The 15,236-nt window shown below is 34.5% G+C and overlaps 1 protein-coding gene across 1 annotated transcript; it reads left to right on the top strand.

Moving 5' to 3' along the window:
- Window positions 1-2,118: 2,118 nt before the first annotated feature.
- Window positions 2,119-4,551, top strand: LOC137652762 (uncharacterized). Its single transcript, XM_068386169.1, has one exon. It carries the CDS (start codon window positions 2,119-2,121, stop codon window positions 4,549-4,551), a length of 2,433 nt encoding a protein of 810 aa, XP_068242270.1.
- Window positions 4,552-15,236: the final 10,685 nt, after the last annotated feature.

The raw sequence follows: 15,236 nt of genomic DNA, 5'->3' as shown, positions 1-15,236 counted from the left end.
AGGAAAGGAGACAAGGAAAAATAGAATATTTTAAGAAATAGATATTTCCTATATAAACTATAAATACTTAACAAAACAAGAGGAATAGAAAGTAGATAGAATAGTGTGCACGAGTGTACCCTCAAGCAAGAGAACTCTAACCCAGGACAGTGGAGGACCATGGTACAGAGGCTATGGCACTACCCAAGACTAGAGCAAAAGTTTGATTTAGGAGTGTCTTCTCCTAGAAGAGCGGCTTTCCATAGCTAAGGAGTCTCTTCTACCCTTACCAAGAGTCAAGTAGCCACTGAACAATTACAGTACAGTAGTTAACCCCTAGGGTAAAGAAGAATTGTTTGGTAATCTCAGTGTTGTCAGGTGTATGAGAACAGAGGAGAATGTGTAAAGAATAGGCCAGACTATTCGGTGTATGCATAGGCAAAGGGAAAGAATCGTAACCAAAGAGAAGGATCCAATGTAGTACTGTCTGGCCTGTCAAAGGATCCCATACCTCTCTAGTGGTGGTATCTCAACGGGCGGCTGGTAGCCTGGCCAACCTACTACCTATATATATATATATGCATTAAACTCACAAGATCACGTAATGGTCAGATACAATGTACCACAGGATAAATGAAAATATTGACTGAATCCCGACTTTTCATCTCGGGACTTCTTCAGAAATCTTCTTGAAGATATCATGTAGACGAAACTAGTCAGGATTCACTCAAAATTTTCATCCTTCTTAATGTTTATTGTACACACACACACACACACACACACATATATATATATATATATATATATATATATATATATATATATATATATATATATATGCAGATATATATGTATATATATATATATATATATATATATATATATATATATATATATATATATATATATATATATATATATATATATGTATATATATACATATATATATATTTATATACATATATATATATATATATATATATATATATATATATATATATATATATATTATCACGCCTGAAAGTATTTTCGTTCGTTCATTTATATATTTATCTATTTATTTATTTTTTTGCCCACGCAGTCGTATGTTTGCTGCTTGTTAGTGACTGGGTGTTGTTTGCTTGTTATTTATTTTGCAGTCGTTAAGGAGGGTAGTTCTAATCCAACAATTTCTTCCTTTACATGATGACGTGGAAGCAGAGAGACTTCTTTTTCGGGAAAAGCCCAAGTTTGTGGTCAGTGATCCTCTGAACGCTAGAGAGGTTGGGATTGCCTCTGAGAGGTACTTGTCTACTGAGAGCAGTGGATTTGCCTTGGATCACTGCAATGGTGTGTAGCTGTTAGTGCCCTTTATTAGACATCAACGCCTGTCTTTGAGTCTTCAGTACCTTATACCACTGTCACGCCCGTTTGATCATTCTTCCGCTGCTGATGCAGGGATGTTTGTATTCGAAGAGCAGCTGTGATAGTGTTTTTATCAAGTTCTCGATACCAATCTTGGTCTTCATCTGGAAGATTACAACACCTTTTAATCTGTGACGGAACACGGGAGAGGATATCAGCCTTGGACAGCCCCTAAAGAAAATTCAGATTTATCACCTAGTCCTTCATGTTTATTACTGCAACTGCAGCGCCGTTGATGATACTTTACGAGAAGTTAAGTATTGGTATTAGTAATTGTCCTCCATTTTTAGAACTGCAATTAACATTAACAACACTTCATTACAAAGGAGCATCAAGTTTACGCTGCAGTGACCTGAAACTTACCTCGGTCCAAATATTATTTAATTATTTTGTTTTTCTTTTGTAAATAAATATTTATATTTCCTTTTTGTATCATACTCCCTCGTTGTCCTTTGCCATCATTGTTTATAAACTATAACTGGTTGTTAAAGGTACTTCAGGTGGTACAAAATACTATTGTTTTTTTTATGTAACGGCTTTACGCAAATTATAAAGAACCTGCTTTAACATAAAACGTTAATGTTATTAATTAAGTCGTGACATAAATTGGCGACCGTGACAGGATGGCAAAGGGTCAGTGAGGTAGTGTGAAAAAGTATAATTTTTTTTTATTCTCTTTTTACAGGAAACTTTAATAGTTCATCGTGTTAAGTAGCATTTGCTCATTTTAACAAGATGTCAACTTTAAGCGAGTTAACTGCCATTGGTGAGAAACTTGGATTGTCAGGATCTGACTTAGCATATTTCATAAAAGAGCAACAGGAGTTCGAACGTGCTAAACGAGCAGAGCAGAGAGACGCTGAAAGAGAGCAAATGGAAGCAGAAAAAGCAATATTGGCTGAAAAGAGAGCGCTTATGGAAGCTGATAAAGAAAGGCTTGAGTTAGAGATAACTTTAAAGTCTTCAAAGTCCGATGAAACTTCTATGAGTGCTTCTGTGCCAGCTAAGTTCAGTGATAAGTGGGGAACTAAGCTAATTCCTAAGTTTAGCGAGTCAGATGTCGGAAAATTTTTCATTGCTTTTGAGAAAGTAGCTCATCAGTTGGCTTGGCCCAAGGAACTCTGGGCTGTATTAGTGCAATCTGCATTCTCTGGTAAGGCACAAGTAGTTTATGCAGCGTTAAGTGCAGAAGATTCCAGTGATTATGATATTGTGAAAAAAATGATTTTAAATGCATACCAGCTAATCCCAGAAGCTTACCGGCAGAAATTCAGATCCTGGCGTAAAATGTTTAATCAAACATTTGTAGAATGGGCAGGCCAGAAAGCAGTTAAACTTGACGAGTGGTTGGCTGCAGAGGAGGCAACTACATTTGCCGAGTTACAAGAACTGGTTTTGTTGGAGGATTTTAAAAATAACATTCCCAAAGACGTCCGCATCCATATTGAAGAATTTAACATTGATAATGTGAATGAGGCAGCAAAGGCAGCAGACAGGTTTGTTTTGTCACACAAGCATTATGGTAAGAAGAAAACTCATTGGGAAGCAGGTGAGGAAAAGGTGGAAGTAATAAAGGGTAGAGAAAGTCCTTCATCACCTTCGAAGGGTGCGAGGCAGGCCCGGGACATTGTTTGTTATAATTATGGTAAGAAAGGTCATGTTAAGTCATATTGTCCTGAAGTAACTAAGTCGGTTAAACCAGTTATGTTGATGGATTGTAGGTCAGTGCCGCCTGTGTCTTCTAGTCTTGAAGGAGAGGTGAGTGGGAGCATGCCTTATGGTAAGGAATTTGAAGACTTTGTCTTTAGAGGTATAGTGAAAGTTGGATCTGAGGCAACTGATGGTAATATCATTGCATTGCTGCGGGATACTGGCTCGTGCCAGTCCTGCATTCTGGAAACCTCTCTCCCTAAAGATTTCTCACGGAAAGGTCAGGATTTTGTGTTGCTTGGGGGTTTCCCAGATACAGTAACATCTGGGCCTGTGGAAGAAGTTTATTTGGAATCTCCTTTGGTAACTGGTAGGTTGAAACTGGCTGTAGTTAGTGCATTGCCTGTGAGTGGTGTGGATTTGTTGATAGGCAATGATGTGATGCAAGGTAGTGGCACAGCCTGTGCATCAGAAGGTCGAAAGGGGGCTAGTGTGGTTAATGAACGTGTTATGGTAAATGTTAAACCTGTTGTTCCTGTAACCCGAGCCCAATCTAGAGAGGAAGTTAAAGGTGGAGAAGTTGATATAAATGTGGAAAACTGCTTTCAAACCAAAACTCAACCTAAGACAAAGAAAGGTAAGTCCAAGCAGAAAAAAAATCTTTCGTTAAAGTCTATGGTTAATACATCTGAAGACTTTGCTACAGATTCTAGTTGCATGTTTCCAGATAGGCAAACCCTAATTAGTGCTCAAAAAGAAGATGGCGAATTGAGGAGTATATATGAAGAAGCAGAGCAGCTAAAGGAACAGGATGATTTAAGTGAAGCAAGGTATGTATTAAAGAATGATGTGTTATATAGATTAATTCGTCCAGTGACCGCATCTACTGATGAAGAGTGGAAGGTAAGGGAACAAATTGTAGTACCTCGTAAGTTTAGACATTTTATTTTGCAAGAGGCTCATGAAAGTGAATGGGGTGGCCATTTAGGAATACGAAAAACGCTGTCCAAAGTGAAAGATAATTTTTTTTGGCCTTCTGTAAAGAAAGACGTAGTCAGACATTGTAAGTCATGTCACCAGTGTCAAAAGGTTGGAAAACCCAACCAGAAAATTACTAAAGCGCCTTTAATTCCTATCCTAGCTGTTGAAGAACCATTCACGCAAATTGTTATTGACATTGTGGGTCCTTTACCCAAAACCAAAACAGGTTTTCAGTACATGTTAACTATAATAGACAGAACCACTAGATTTCCCGAGGTAATACCTGTTAGAGGCATTAAAAGTGGTATCGTAATTAAGCATCTCATGGACTTCTTTTCTCGTTATGGTTTGCCTCGAGAGATACAGTCAGATCAAGGTTCTAATTTCACTAGTAGGGAGTTCCAGGCTAAAATGAATGAACTTGGCATTAAACACAACTTGGCATCCTCATATCATCCCGAAAGTCAGGGAATACTTGAAAGATTTCACTCCACTCTGAAGAATGCTTTGACTAAGTATTGTTTAGACCATGTTTAGGAATGGGATAAAGACTTGCCTTTATTGCTTTTTGCTTTAAGATCAGCCCCTAGTGAATCTCTGGGTTTTTCTCCTTTTCAGATGGTCTGTGGACACAATGTGAGAGGGCCTCTTGATTTATTAAGGGAACATTGGGAAGGGAATAGTGGTAAAATAAATTCACTTGATTATATTTTGTCTTTCAAAAAGAAATTAAGGAGCATTTGGCAATGGGCCCAAAATAATCTCTCTACTTCGCAGGCTAAAATGAAAACTCATTATGATAGAAAGTCTCAATTTAGGAATTTTGAAGCAGGAGAACAAGTACTAGTGTTACTTCCTATTCCAGGTCAGTTCAGAGCTCAGTTTGTAGGTCCAGCAGTGGTTAAGAAGAAACTGAATGATGTTGATTATTTGGTGGAAATTCCAGGGAGGAGGAAAAAGTATCAGTTGTGTCATATTAACATTATGAAGAAATATTTTTCCAGAGCTAACACTGTTAAATCTGTTTCAGCTGTTGTACCTAAAGAATGTAATGGACAAGAAGTGGAAAGCAAAGAATATGGATGGAATGGCGAAAACTCTAAAATTTTGTGTAACCCAGATAGTTTGTTTAAACATCCGAATGCTCAGGAAGCTACTGTTATTAAGGATTTATTCAAAGAACATCCGTCAATATTTAAGGACACTCCTGGTCTTGTGCGTAGTTTGCAACATGATGTTGTACTAAAGCCAAATGCCCAGCCAATTAGACAAGCCCCTTACAGGTTAAGTCCACTGAAAGCTGAAGCTGTGAGAAAGGAAGTCAGTTATATGTTGGAGAATGACTTGATAACACCAAGTAGCAGTCCTTGGAGTTCCCCAGTTGTATTAGTGAAAAAGGAAAATGGACAAGACAGGTTGTGTTTTGACTACAGGAAAGTAAAAGACTTAACAGTTGCTGACAATTTCCCTCTGCCTCGCATAGAAGATTGCATAGATAAGATTGGTAATGCCAAGTATATTAGTAAGTTAGACCTTTTAAAAGGTTACTGGCAGGTTCCTCTGACTGAAAATGCACGAGAAATGTCAGCATTTATAACACCTGAAGATTTATTCGAATGTAAAGTCATGCCCTTTGGCATGCGTAACGCAGCCAGTACCTTCCAGAGAATGATGTGGATGATCACGAATGGATTGAAGGGTTGTGTAGTTTATCTGGACGATATAATTATTTTCAGTGACAGCTGGAAAGACCATGTCGATAGAATCAGGGCCTTATTTCGTGCAATTGCTGACGCTGGTTTGGTGGTAAACCTTTCTAAATGCGAATTTGGAAAAGCTGAAGTTATCTACCTCGGATATCACGTCGGACAAGGTAAAGTATTACCCAAGGAAAAGAACATTGAAGCTCTACTAGCTTTTCCCACTCCAAAAACTCTGAAAAATGTAAGGCAATTTGTTGGTCTCGCTGGTTACTATCGCAGGTTTGTCCCCAGTTTTTCTGAAATAGTAACTCCTTTAACTAATCTTTTAAGAGAGAAATCTAGATTCTTGTGGGACGATACATGTCAACGAGCCTTTGATAAATTAAAAGGCATTTTAAGCAACTACCCTATTTTGAAATCACCTGACTTTCAGAAGGGGTTCAAGTTAATGGTGGATGCCAGCGATCTCGGAGTAGGAGCAGTGCTATTGCAAGACGATAGTGAAGGTATTGAAGATCCTGTTTCATATTTTTCTAGGAAACTTAATGAGCATCAAAAGAAATATAGCACAATCGAAAAGGAAGCCTTAGCTTTAGTTTTAGCTCTACAACATTTTGAAATTTATGTAACATCTAGCGTTGATCCAATTGTTGTGTATTCAGATCACAATCCTTTAAAATTTGTGAACAAATTTAGGAACAAAAACAGAAGGCTCACTAATTGGAGTCTTATGCTTCAGGAATATAATTTGTCTGTAAAACATGTGAAAGGGAAGGACAATGTCGTCGCTGATGCCCTCTCTAGAAATCTGTGATGTCTTTTCCCCTTGGATTATTGTTTTGTTTTCGTATTTATTTTCTTTTTCTTCCTGCAGTGTCTTTGGTGCAACATCTCGTTCTTTCATCATTGGTTTTTTCTTTGTGGAAGTGATAATTTACTGGTCTTGAGGCCATTTAACGTTGCCGTTAATTTTTTTTTTTTTTCAGTACATGTTGAGATATAAAATTAGTTGGAACTCTCATATGAGTTGTAAAAAAAAAATTATATTTTTTTTTACCTATTAGGTTGGGGGTATCACGCCCGAAAGTATTTACGTTCGTTCATTTATATATTTATCTATTTATTTATTTTTTTGCCCACGCAGTCGTATGTTTGCTGCTTGTTAGTGACTGGGTGTTGTTTGCTTGTTATTTATTTTGCAGTCGTTAAGGAGGGTAGTTCTAATCCAACAATTTCTTCCTTTACATGATGACGTGGAAGCAGAGAGACTTCTTTTTCGGGAAAAGCCCAAGTTTGCGGTCAGTGATCCTCTGAACGCTAGAGAGGTTGGGATTGCCTCTGAGAGGTACTTGTCTACTGAGAGCAGTGGATTTGCCTTGGATCACTGCAATGGTGTGTAGCTGTTAGTGCCCTTTATTAGACATCAACGCCTGTCTTTGAGTCTTCAGTACCTTATACCACTGTCACGCCCGTTTGATCATTCTTCCGCTGCTGATGCAGGGATGTTTGTATTCGAAGAGCAGCTGTGATAGTGTTTTTATCAAGTTCTCGATACCAATCTTGGTCTTCATCTGGAAGATTACAACACCTTTTAATCTGTGACGGAACACGGGAGAGGATATCAGCCTTGGACAGCCCCTAAAGAAAATTCAGATTTATCACCTAGTCCTTCATGTTTATTACTGCAACTGCAGCGCCGTTGATGATACTTTACGAGAAGTTAAGTATTGGTATTAGTAATTGTCCTCCATTTTTAGAACTGCAATTAACATTAACAACACTTCATTACAAAGGAGCATCAAGTTTACGCTGCAGTGACCTGAAACTTACCTCGGTCCAAATATTATTTAATTATTTTGTTTTTCTTTTGTAAATAAATATTTATATTTCCTTTTTGTATCATACTCCCTCGTTGTCCTTTGCCATCATTGTTTATAAACTATAACTGGTTGTTAAAGGTACTTCAGGTGGTACAAAATACTATTGTTTTTTTATGTAACGGCTTTACGCAAATTATAAAGAACCTGCTTTAACATAAAACGTTAATGTTATTAATTAAGTCGTGACAATATATATATATATATATATATATATATATATATATATATATATATATATATATAGATACAGATAGATAGATAGATAGATATTCTTACGAAGCTGGTCTAGAGCAGAGTAAATATATATATATATATATATATATATATATATATATATATATATATATATATATATATATATATATATATATATATATATATATATATATATGTATATATACAGTATATGTATGTGTATATATATATATATATATATATATATATATATATATATATATATATATATATATATATACAGTATATGTATATATATACAGTATATGTATATATATATATATATATATATATATATATATATATATATATATATATATATATATATATATATATATATATATATATATACATATACTGTATATATACATATATATATATATATATATATATATATATATATATATATATATGTATATATACAGTATATATATATATATATATATATATATATATATATATATATATATATATATATATATATATATATATATATATATATATATATACTGTTACGCGCCCGTGGGCTTGTGAGTCCGGCCTTGCTTAAGGGACTCAGGGCCTACACGAAAGAGAATAATGGTAAGGTCGCCAGTCGGCAATAAGACAAGGAATACCGACAAAATGGATATATTATAATAATATTTAAATAATAATTAGTAAAAAAGGGGAGCACAACAGATAATTTCTGCATATTTTAAGTAAACCACGAGGTACTTCACTGGGAGTTGGGTTCACGTGGAGTGGTAGGCCGTGGAAGGGTTCAGCACTGCAATCTCATTCCCTGGAAAGGGAAATTAATTAAATTATTAACTGTTCACTTACTTCCACAGGCTGGGAACAAGATGAAGTCGTGTGGTTAAAACCTTTAAGCAAATTAAATAAAAGTGCAAACTTAGGAATTTAAACACTACACGTGGGAATCAACACTGTCACAGGGTGAATTAATTAAGTTTAGGATCAAACGGCATACGTGGTTGGGATATAAGGTAATAGGATAGAAAGGTTTCAGTGGATAGGATCTTTCGTTAAAGGACAAAAGGAAAAAATGGGATGTGATAAAGAAGGGATGGGAGGCTGGGTAAGGATGATGAGGTTCTCAAAATACAGACACCTTACCTTGATAAAAAGGACTCTGGTTCCTCCCTTGTGGAGGATGTGTCACAGGTCCGGCCTCCCTGATGTCTTAAGAGCGAAGAGAGTTGATGTGCCTCTCACGGATGTTGGTTAGCGAAGGACGAAAACCAGTTGTTCCTAGGTCGACTTAACCCCACTTGGCCCCCAATTTAGGGGGTAAGGGGAATTGGCCTGACCGCTGTCCTATCGGTCATTGGTCTTAGTTTCGTCTCCCGACATCCTTCACATCTCACCTTCCTCCTTCTCCTGGGATCTTGACGCCGCTACGTGGTTCGTAAAGATGTCTGGAAATGAGACCCCAGGGGAGTAGACTGGTATAGGATGGTTGGGGAGGGGGGGGTGAGACTCTGGGTAGGGTCCCAAAGCTTGTGGCGTCGAGTAGTCATTGCTGGCAGGGTCTTTTGTTTGGAAAAAGTGGCGTAATGACCGCCCAGAATAACAATATATATATATATATATATATATATATATATATATATATATATATATATATATATATATATATATATATATATATATATATATATATATATATATATATATATATATATATATATATATATATATATATTTATATAGATACATATTCTTATGAAGCTGGTAAAGTGTACAGTAAATATCATAGTTTATTAATAATTTTATGTTCATTTCACATATTGTTTTCATTTGTGCATTGAAGAGATGATACCCAGTCCGTAAAATGAGCTCCTCCCATGGAGATATATGTATTTTATGTAAATTACATAAGACTTTCGTCGTGAATTTCATTGTACCTTTTTATTCAAGTTAATATATGTGAATTTACGTATTTTTCTTAGAATTAACTTTTTATTTCATGTATATTTGCTACGAAATCTTACGTCGGCTATTTGAAGGTGTTGTAGGATTCGTGGGAGATAGGAACAAGAGCTTAGGTAATTTTCTTTTATATTTCGTATTGTATTGCGTCTTGTTTGAGAGAGAATTTCAGAACATGTGCTTTGGAAGATTCTCTGCCAGGTGCTTTGAAAACTTCACAAATGCCCGGCGAGAGGATGTTATCGTTTTTTATTATTTCAGGGATAATAGGTGGGCAGAGCTAGCTGAGAAGTCTTCTTGCAGGTGCGTTGGTGTGCATCTGAGAGTTGCCTAAAACCTCTTGACATTTTTATCTAGTTGGAAACTTTGACGTCCTTAGGCAGAGGCTACGCTCCCAAATAATTTGGAACCTTCTGGAATTAGCCAAATTTTATATAAAAGGTGACCAAGGTTAGTTTACCGTCAGAGACAGACAGAGATAGAAATCGAGATAGAACTGCAGCCTGAAAATAGCCTCCTTCCCCTCTCGCTCTTTCCCGCATGTAATCCAGTGTATTTGTCGAAAGTGTTCAGTGTGTGTTAGTGTGTCCTCTCTTAAGTGACTCTGTACCCCAAAGCAAATCATGTGTCAAAAAAATACACAAGACTATAAAGGGATTTTGAATTCATTGTATTAGGGTAAGTGATGGCATTGTATAATGTTTTTTGTAAATGGCCCTGTAGGCAGGATAGTTTTTGTAAAGTGATCTGGTTAACTATTATTCATTAAGAGTCAAACTTAAACATTGTATTATTTCAGAATTATTTCAGGCATTTGTATTAATTTCATTGCATTATTTCTTTTCTTAGATTAAGGTTTATTCGGAAATAATAGTTCAAGTCAAGTTCTTATATAATTTTCAGATCATGACATTTTTTTAGTCTGAATCTAAATTTTGTTCATATTTAATTTGTTTCCCGGGAATTATTTTCTTATTGTGTAAATTCTTTCAAAGTGTTGTAATTTATATAGAATATGTTTAGTTTTGTAAAGAGTGTATTATTCTAATTATCATTATTTAAGACCAGATTATGCTCGTACCCATAAAGAACAATAGTAAGTTAAAACGTTTTAATAACACTCAAGAGTAATTACCCAGTTTGGTTTTGAGTGAGCTTAAGAGACCTTTGGATATTCAGTGTTTTATATATTGCTGGCTGGGAGTTATTTAACGGTCTCAGAATTCGTGTAATTTGTTTTAAAGTGTAACAGTTTTGATGTAAAAGCAAACAAGGTAGTTTGGTATTCGAGAGATTGATTAACCTGCCAGTCGTAGTATATATAATATTATATGTTGGGTTCCCAGTCACGAGCCATAGTATAGTATAATTTTTAATGACCAGACTTCGGGAGTCATATCATATAATATATTTAGGTTCCCAGACCATATATATATATATATATATATATATATATATATATATATATATATATATATATATATATATATATATATATGTGTGTGTATATATATATATATATATATATATATATATATATATATATATATATATATATATATATATATATATATATATATATATATATGTGTGTATATATATATATATATATATATATATATATATATATATATATATATATATATATATATATATATATATATATATATATATATATATAATGAAAATTACCTGTTATTCTAAATCATAAATAATCATGATGTTCGTCTGCTCCAATGAGGTAAAGTTAGTGTAATCCACAGTTACATTTTTATTGAGTTACTATTCTCTTATAATAAATTTCAAAAAATTCCTAAAATAAGTTGTCTTTTTAATGATTTATAGGCATAGAAGTCCTCAAATTCATAAATGTAAAGTATAAGTGCTCATGCTTGTATGTATTTGGAAAGTTATCCGTTGCATACTTTGTGTGCGCCACTTGTACCTATTTTCACCTCTGGCAAAATTTCAGTTAGTCAACTTGATTTTACGTTATAGTGCTATCAATAATTTTTATTTCAAAAGTAACTGGTCAATTTAAGTACCAGAATTTAATTGTTCTCCGATAGTGAGGACATAGTGATTATATTTTGGAGGCGGAAATTATTTTACTCAATATATATATATATATATATATATATATATATATATATATATATATATATATATATATATATATATATATATATATATATATATATATATATATATATATATATATTAACGATTTGTGTTAACACTGTCGCGCCATTCAAAAACCAAATGTTAGTATTTTTTCTAAGTCTAACAAACTCAGAGAGTTAAATCTTTGTTAAAGCTTACGAAAGATAATTCCTCTGATGGTTCAAGGATTGGGGTTATTCTCCCCTCCAATTTACTACCTCGTGTTGCCCCTTAATTTGTTCATAACGTTGTTATTGCTAAAATTATCCCAGCTATATTTCATCAATAATTTTACAATCATTGTTCATTAGAAACAAGATTTAAAAAAATTTCTTTGTTATTTTGTAGCAGTGATTACATATTAGTGTAATTTGCAGCATGTAAAAACGACTAATCAGGTGAAGATTTCCTACCCGGAAATAAACCCAATTCGGACTTAAACTCACAAATTCTTCCATCAGAATGTATGAGAAATTCACAAGAAACGCATCATCAATCAACGGGAGAAATACAAGCCTTCTCTTTACAAAGCTTTTCTCTCCAATTCTCCCATTTCGGAAAATACTCAAGAATCCAATTCATCATCAGAAAATAGCCAAGAATGACAGGAAACAAAAAGTATAAGAAAATTAAGAAGTTATTGTACTTTGATAACTTTAAGACCACAAGAGAAAAAAAATACCTATATATAGATAAAATTATGGCTAAACCACTTAACATTACTCTTGCCAATACTTAACTTTCCAAACGATTCCCTACAAGGTTAGCTAGCTTACTGCCCTCATTCTTCTTTCACCCATCTCTCCTATCAGCTACAAAAAGAAATAAAAGGTGCTAAACAGTTATATATGTTTGTCAAAAGTTGGGTTGACACATATGTGCTATTTCTTGTTACGCAAGATAACAACGATAATGTTATATTTAAAGCCTACAAGTATCTAGATTTTCCAAATGCACTTGGCTGCTAGTTGCATAATTCAAAATACTCTGAGAACCACAAATAGTGAAATGAAACGAGTATTGCAAACCAATTCATTTTAAAACACGATCTTCCCTCAACTTCCTAAACGTCTATCAATAAAGATTTGAAGCCGTCTCTTAAAGTTCTTTTTTTTTATGCCCGTATGATGGGGATGGATGCGAGACTAATGAGAATAACAGATGTGTGAAAGTCATTTAAAAAACAAAAATGATTAATTGCCTACACAGAGGAGACTTAAAGGCTCTTAATAACCATGAACATCTGGTTCTCTTTATTATGAAGAAGTAAAGTCAATTTAATTAATCAGATGATAAACTTATGCACAATATTCATACACCATACTGCAATTCTTTTAAAGAATCGCCCAGTTTTAGAGGATCGGGATGACCATGAAACCTGCAGCTGTGGGATTAATTTACTGTATTTGTACTGTACGGTTTAACCCCCCCCCCTCTCTCTCTCTCTCTCTCTTTCTCTCTCTCTCTCTCTCTCTCTCTCTACCTACCTACCTACGTGTGCGTGATTTTATTGCGACCTGAGGATTTAGTTTACCAGGTTAGGAAGGCCAGCGGTGCGCCCCATGTCACAGTCCTCCATTTGTTAAGTATACATTTTTTGGGAAACTGTGTTATGCCTTTTGTAACTTCACAGCTATGGCTATATGAAGTAAAACGAGAATTACGTTTCGATAAATTCTGTTGGTAAAGCAACTAAATACTAAGAGAAGAAAAGGGCCCTCGTCAACCAAAAGATATGAGAAGAACAACTAAAAACGAATGCTTCATTTTCTCTATCAATTGATGGCTTATGTGCTAATAAATAACTTGTGCATTTGTTTAGTAGTTACGTCATTTTAAATATATAAGCCTTCATTGAATTAGTACATACCTAGAATATAAGTTCTAAAAGTCATATCTTCTCCATCATAAGGCCCAATACTGCTTAGTATTCTTGATATTTTATTCCTGCTGTGACCAAGTTGTGGAATAATCTTCCCAATCAGGTAGTTAGATTGGCGAAATTTCAAAGTTCAAACTTACAGCGAATCTTTTTCTGTTGAACAGGCCGATATAAGTTTCATATTTTCTAATCTTATAAAATGAAAGCTCTACTTTAATGGTGTTATCATTCCAAACATGTTTTATTTTGATTGTTCATTACTTTTCTTGTTGTTTGTTTTTATACTTTTCCCTGTTGGAGCCATTGGGCTTATAGCATCTTGCTTTTCCAACTAGGGTTGCAGCTTAGTTAATTATTATAATAATAATAATAATAATAATAATAATAATAATAATAATAATAATAATAATAACAATAATTTAAAAGCGCGTTTATTTTAGGTAAATCTGATGGTCAGGAAACTAAATACTGAGAAACGGCTGAAATTCTGATCAACAATGAATGCGTTCAACACAAGTGAAATCAAAGCAGGATTTTGACTGCCAAATGATAATGATTTCAGGGCGGTTGGATGTTGGTTATAAGTTCGGTTAAGTAACATGGTAGCTGACGGTTGTAAAAGCAAACTATTAATTGATATTTAATATCTACAGATGGGTAGTTCCTATCACTTTCTAGAAAATTTGTCCGAATTTAGCCTTTGTCAATAACCACAACTCTAAGTTATAAATAAGACACTTGAACACAGTTGACGCACGTTTCAATTACCATTTGAATGACGTTTGTATGAACAACAGCTGTTGCAAGGTACCACAGGTCCAAATGTGAGTAAATAGTGTGGCCAGAATAATAAAAACAATAAAAAATGCAGGTATTTCTAGTCCACTGCAGGACAAAGACCTCAGACATGTCAATTCATGTCTGGGGTTTGACCAGTTTTCATCACCACGCTAGGTAGTGCGGATTGGTGATGGTGGCAGTTTTTTGTCTTTTTGTTCACAGCAAACCAGTCTAGTATGGGTGGCGCTGACTAGCACAGCTTTCCTGATCATGGCGATACTCAAACCCTTTCACCACATTAAGGTTAGTATTACTTCCTCCTAGTTTAAATCACACATGTCTTGGGTAATAATAAGACGATTAATAGGAATGAAGAATAAAGATAATCCTCTTTATTACTATAATTATTATGGTGATAATGACGATAATCTTCAAAGGAATTGAGCAATCCATAGTTCATGATGCAGTGGGTAAGGAGTCAGTCGCTGCCGCTGAAAACGATGACCTTAACCTGTTAGGGTTATGTGGTCTTGGACCAATACTCGCCACCTGCGAAATATGTTAATTGATGGAATTAAGAGTTTCACGAACTTCAGGTTAATGATTTCCCCTTGGACTACCTCAAAAACTTACATATATTTTCCA

This window comes from Palaemon carinicauda, chromosome 14 (genome assembly GCF_036898095.1).
Source record: "Palaemon carinicauda isolate YSFRI2023 chromosome 14, ASM3689809v2, whole genome shotgun sequence".
NCBI classification, from domain to species: Eukaryota; Metazoa; Arthropoda; class Malacostraca; order Decapoda; family Palaemonidae; genus Palaemon; species Palaemon carinicauda.
This window is presented reverse-complemented; position numbering and strand designations above follow the sequence as displayed.

Bases quoted from the DNA above. Each gene is read 5' to 3' on its own strand.
- LOC137652762 (XM_068386169.1), top strand. From the start codon at position 2,119: ATGTCAACTTTAAGCGAGTTAACTGCCATTGGTGAGAAACTTGGATTG.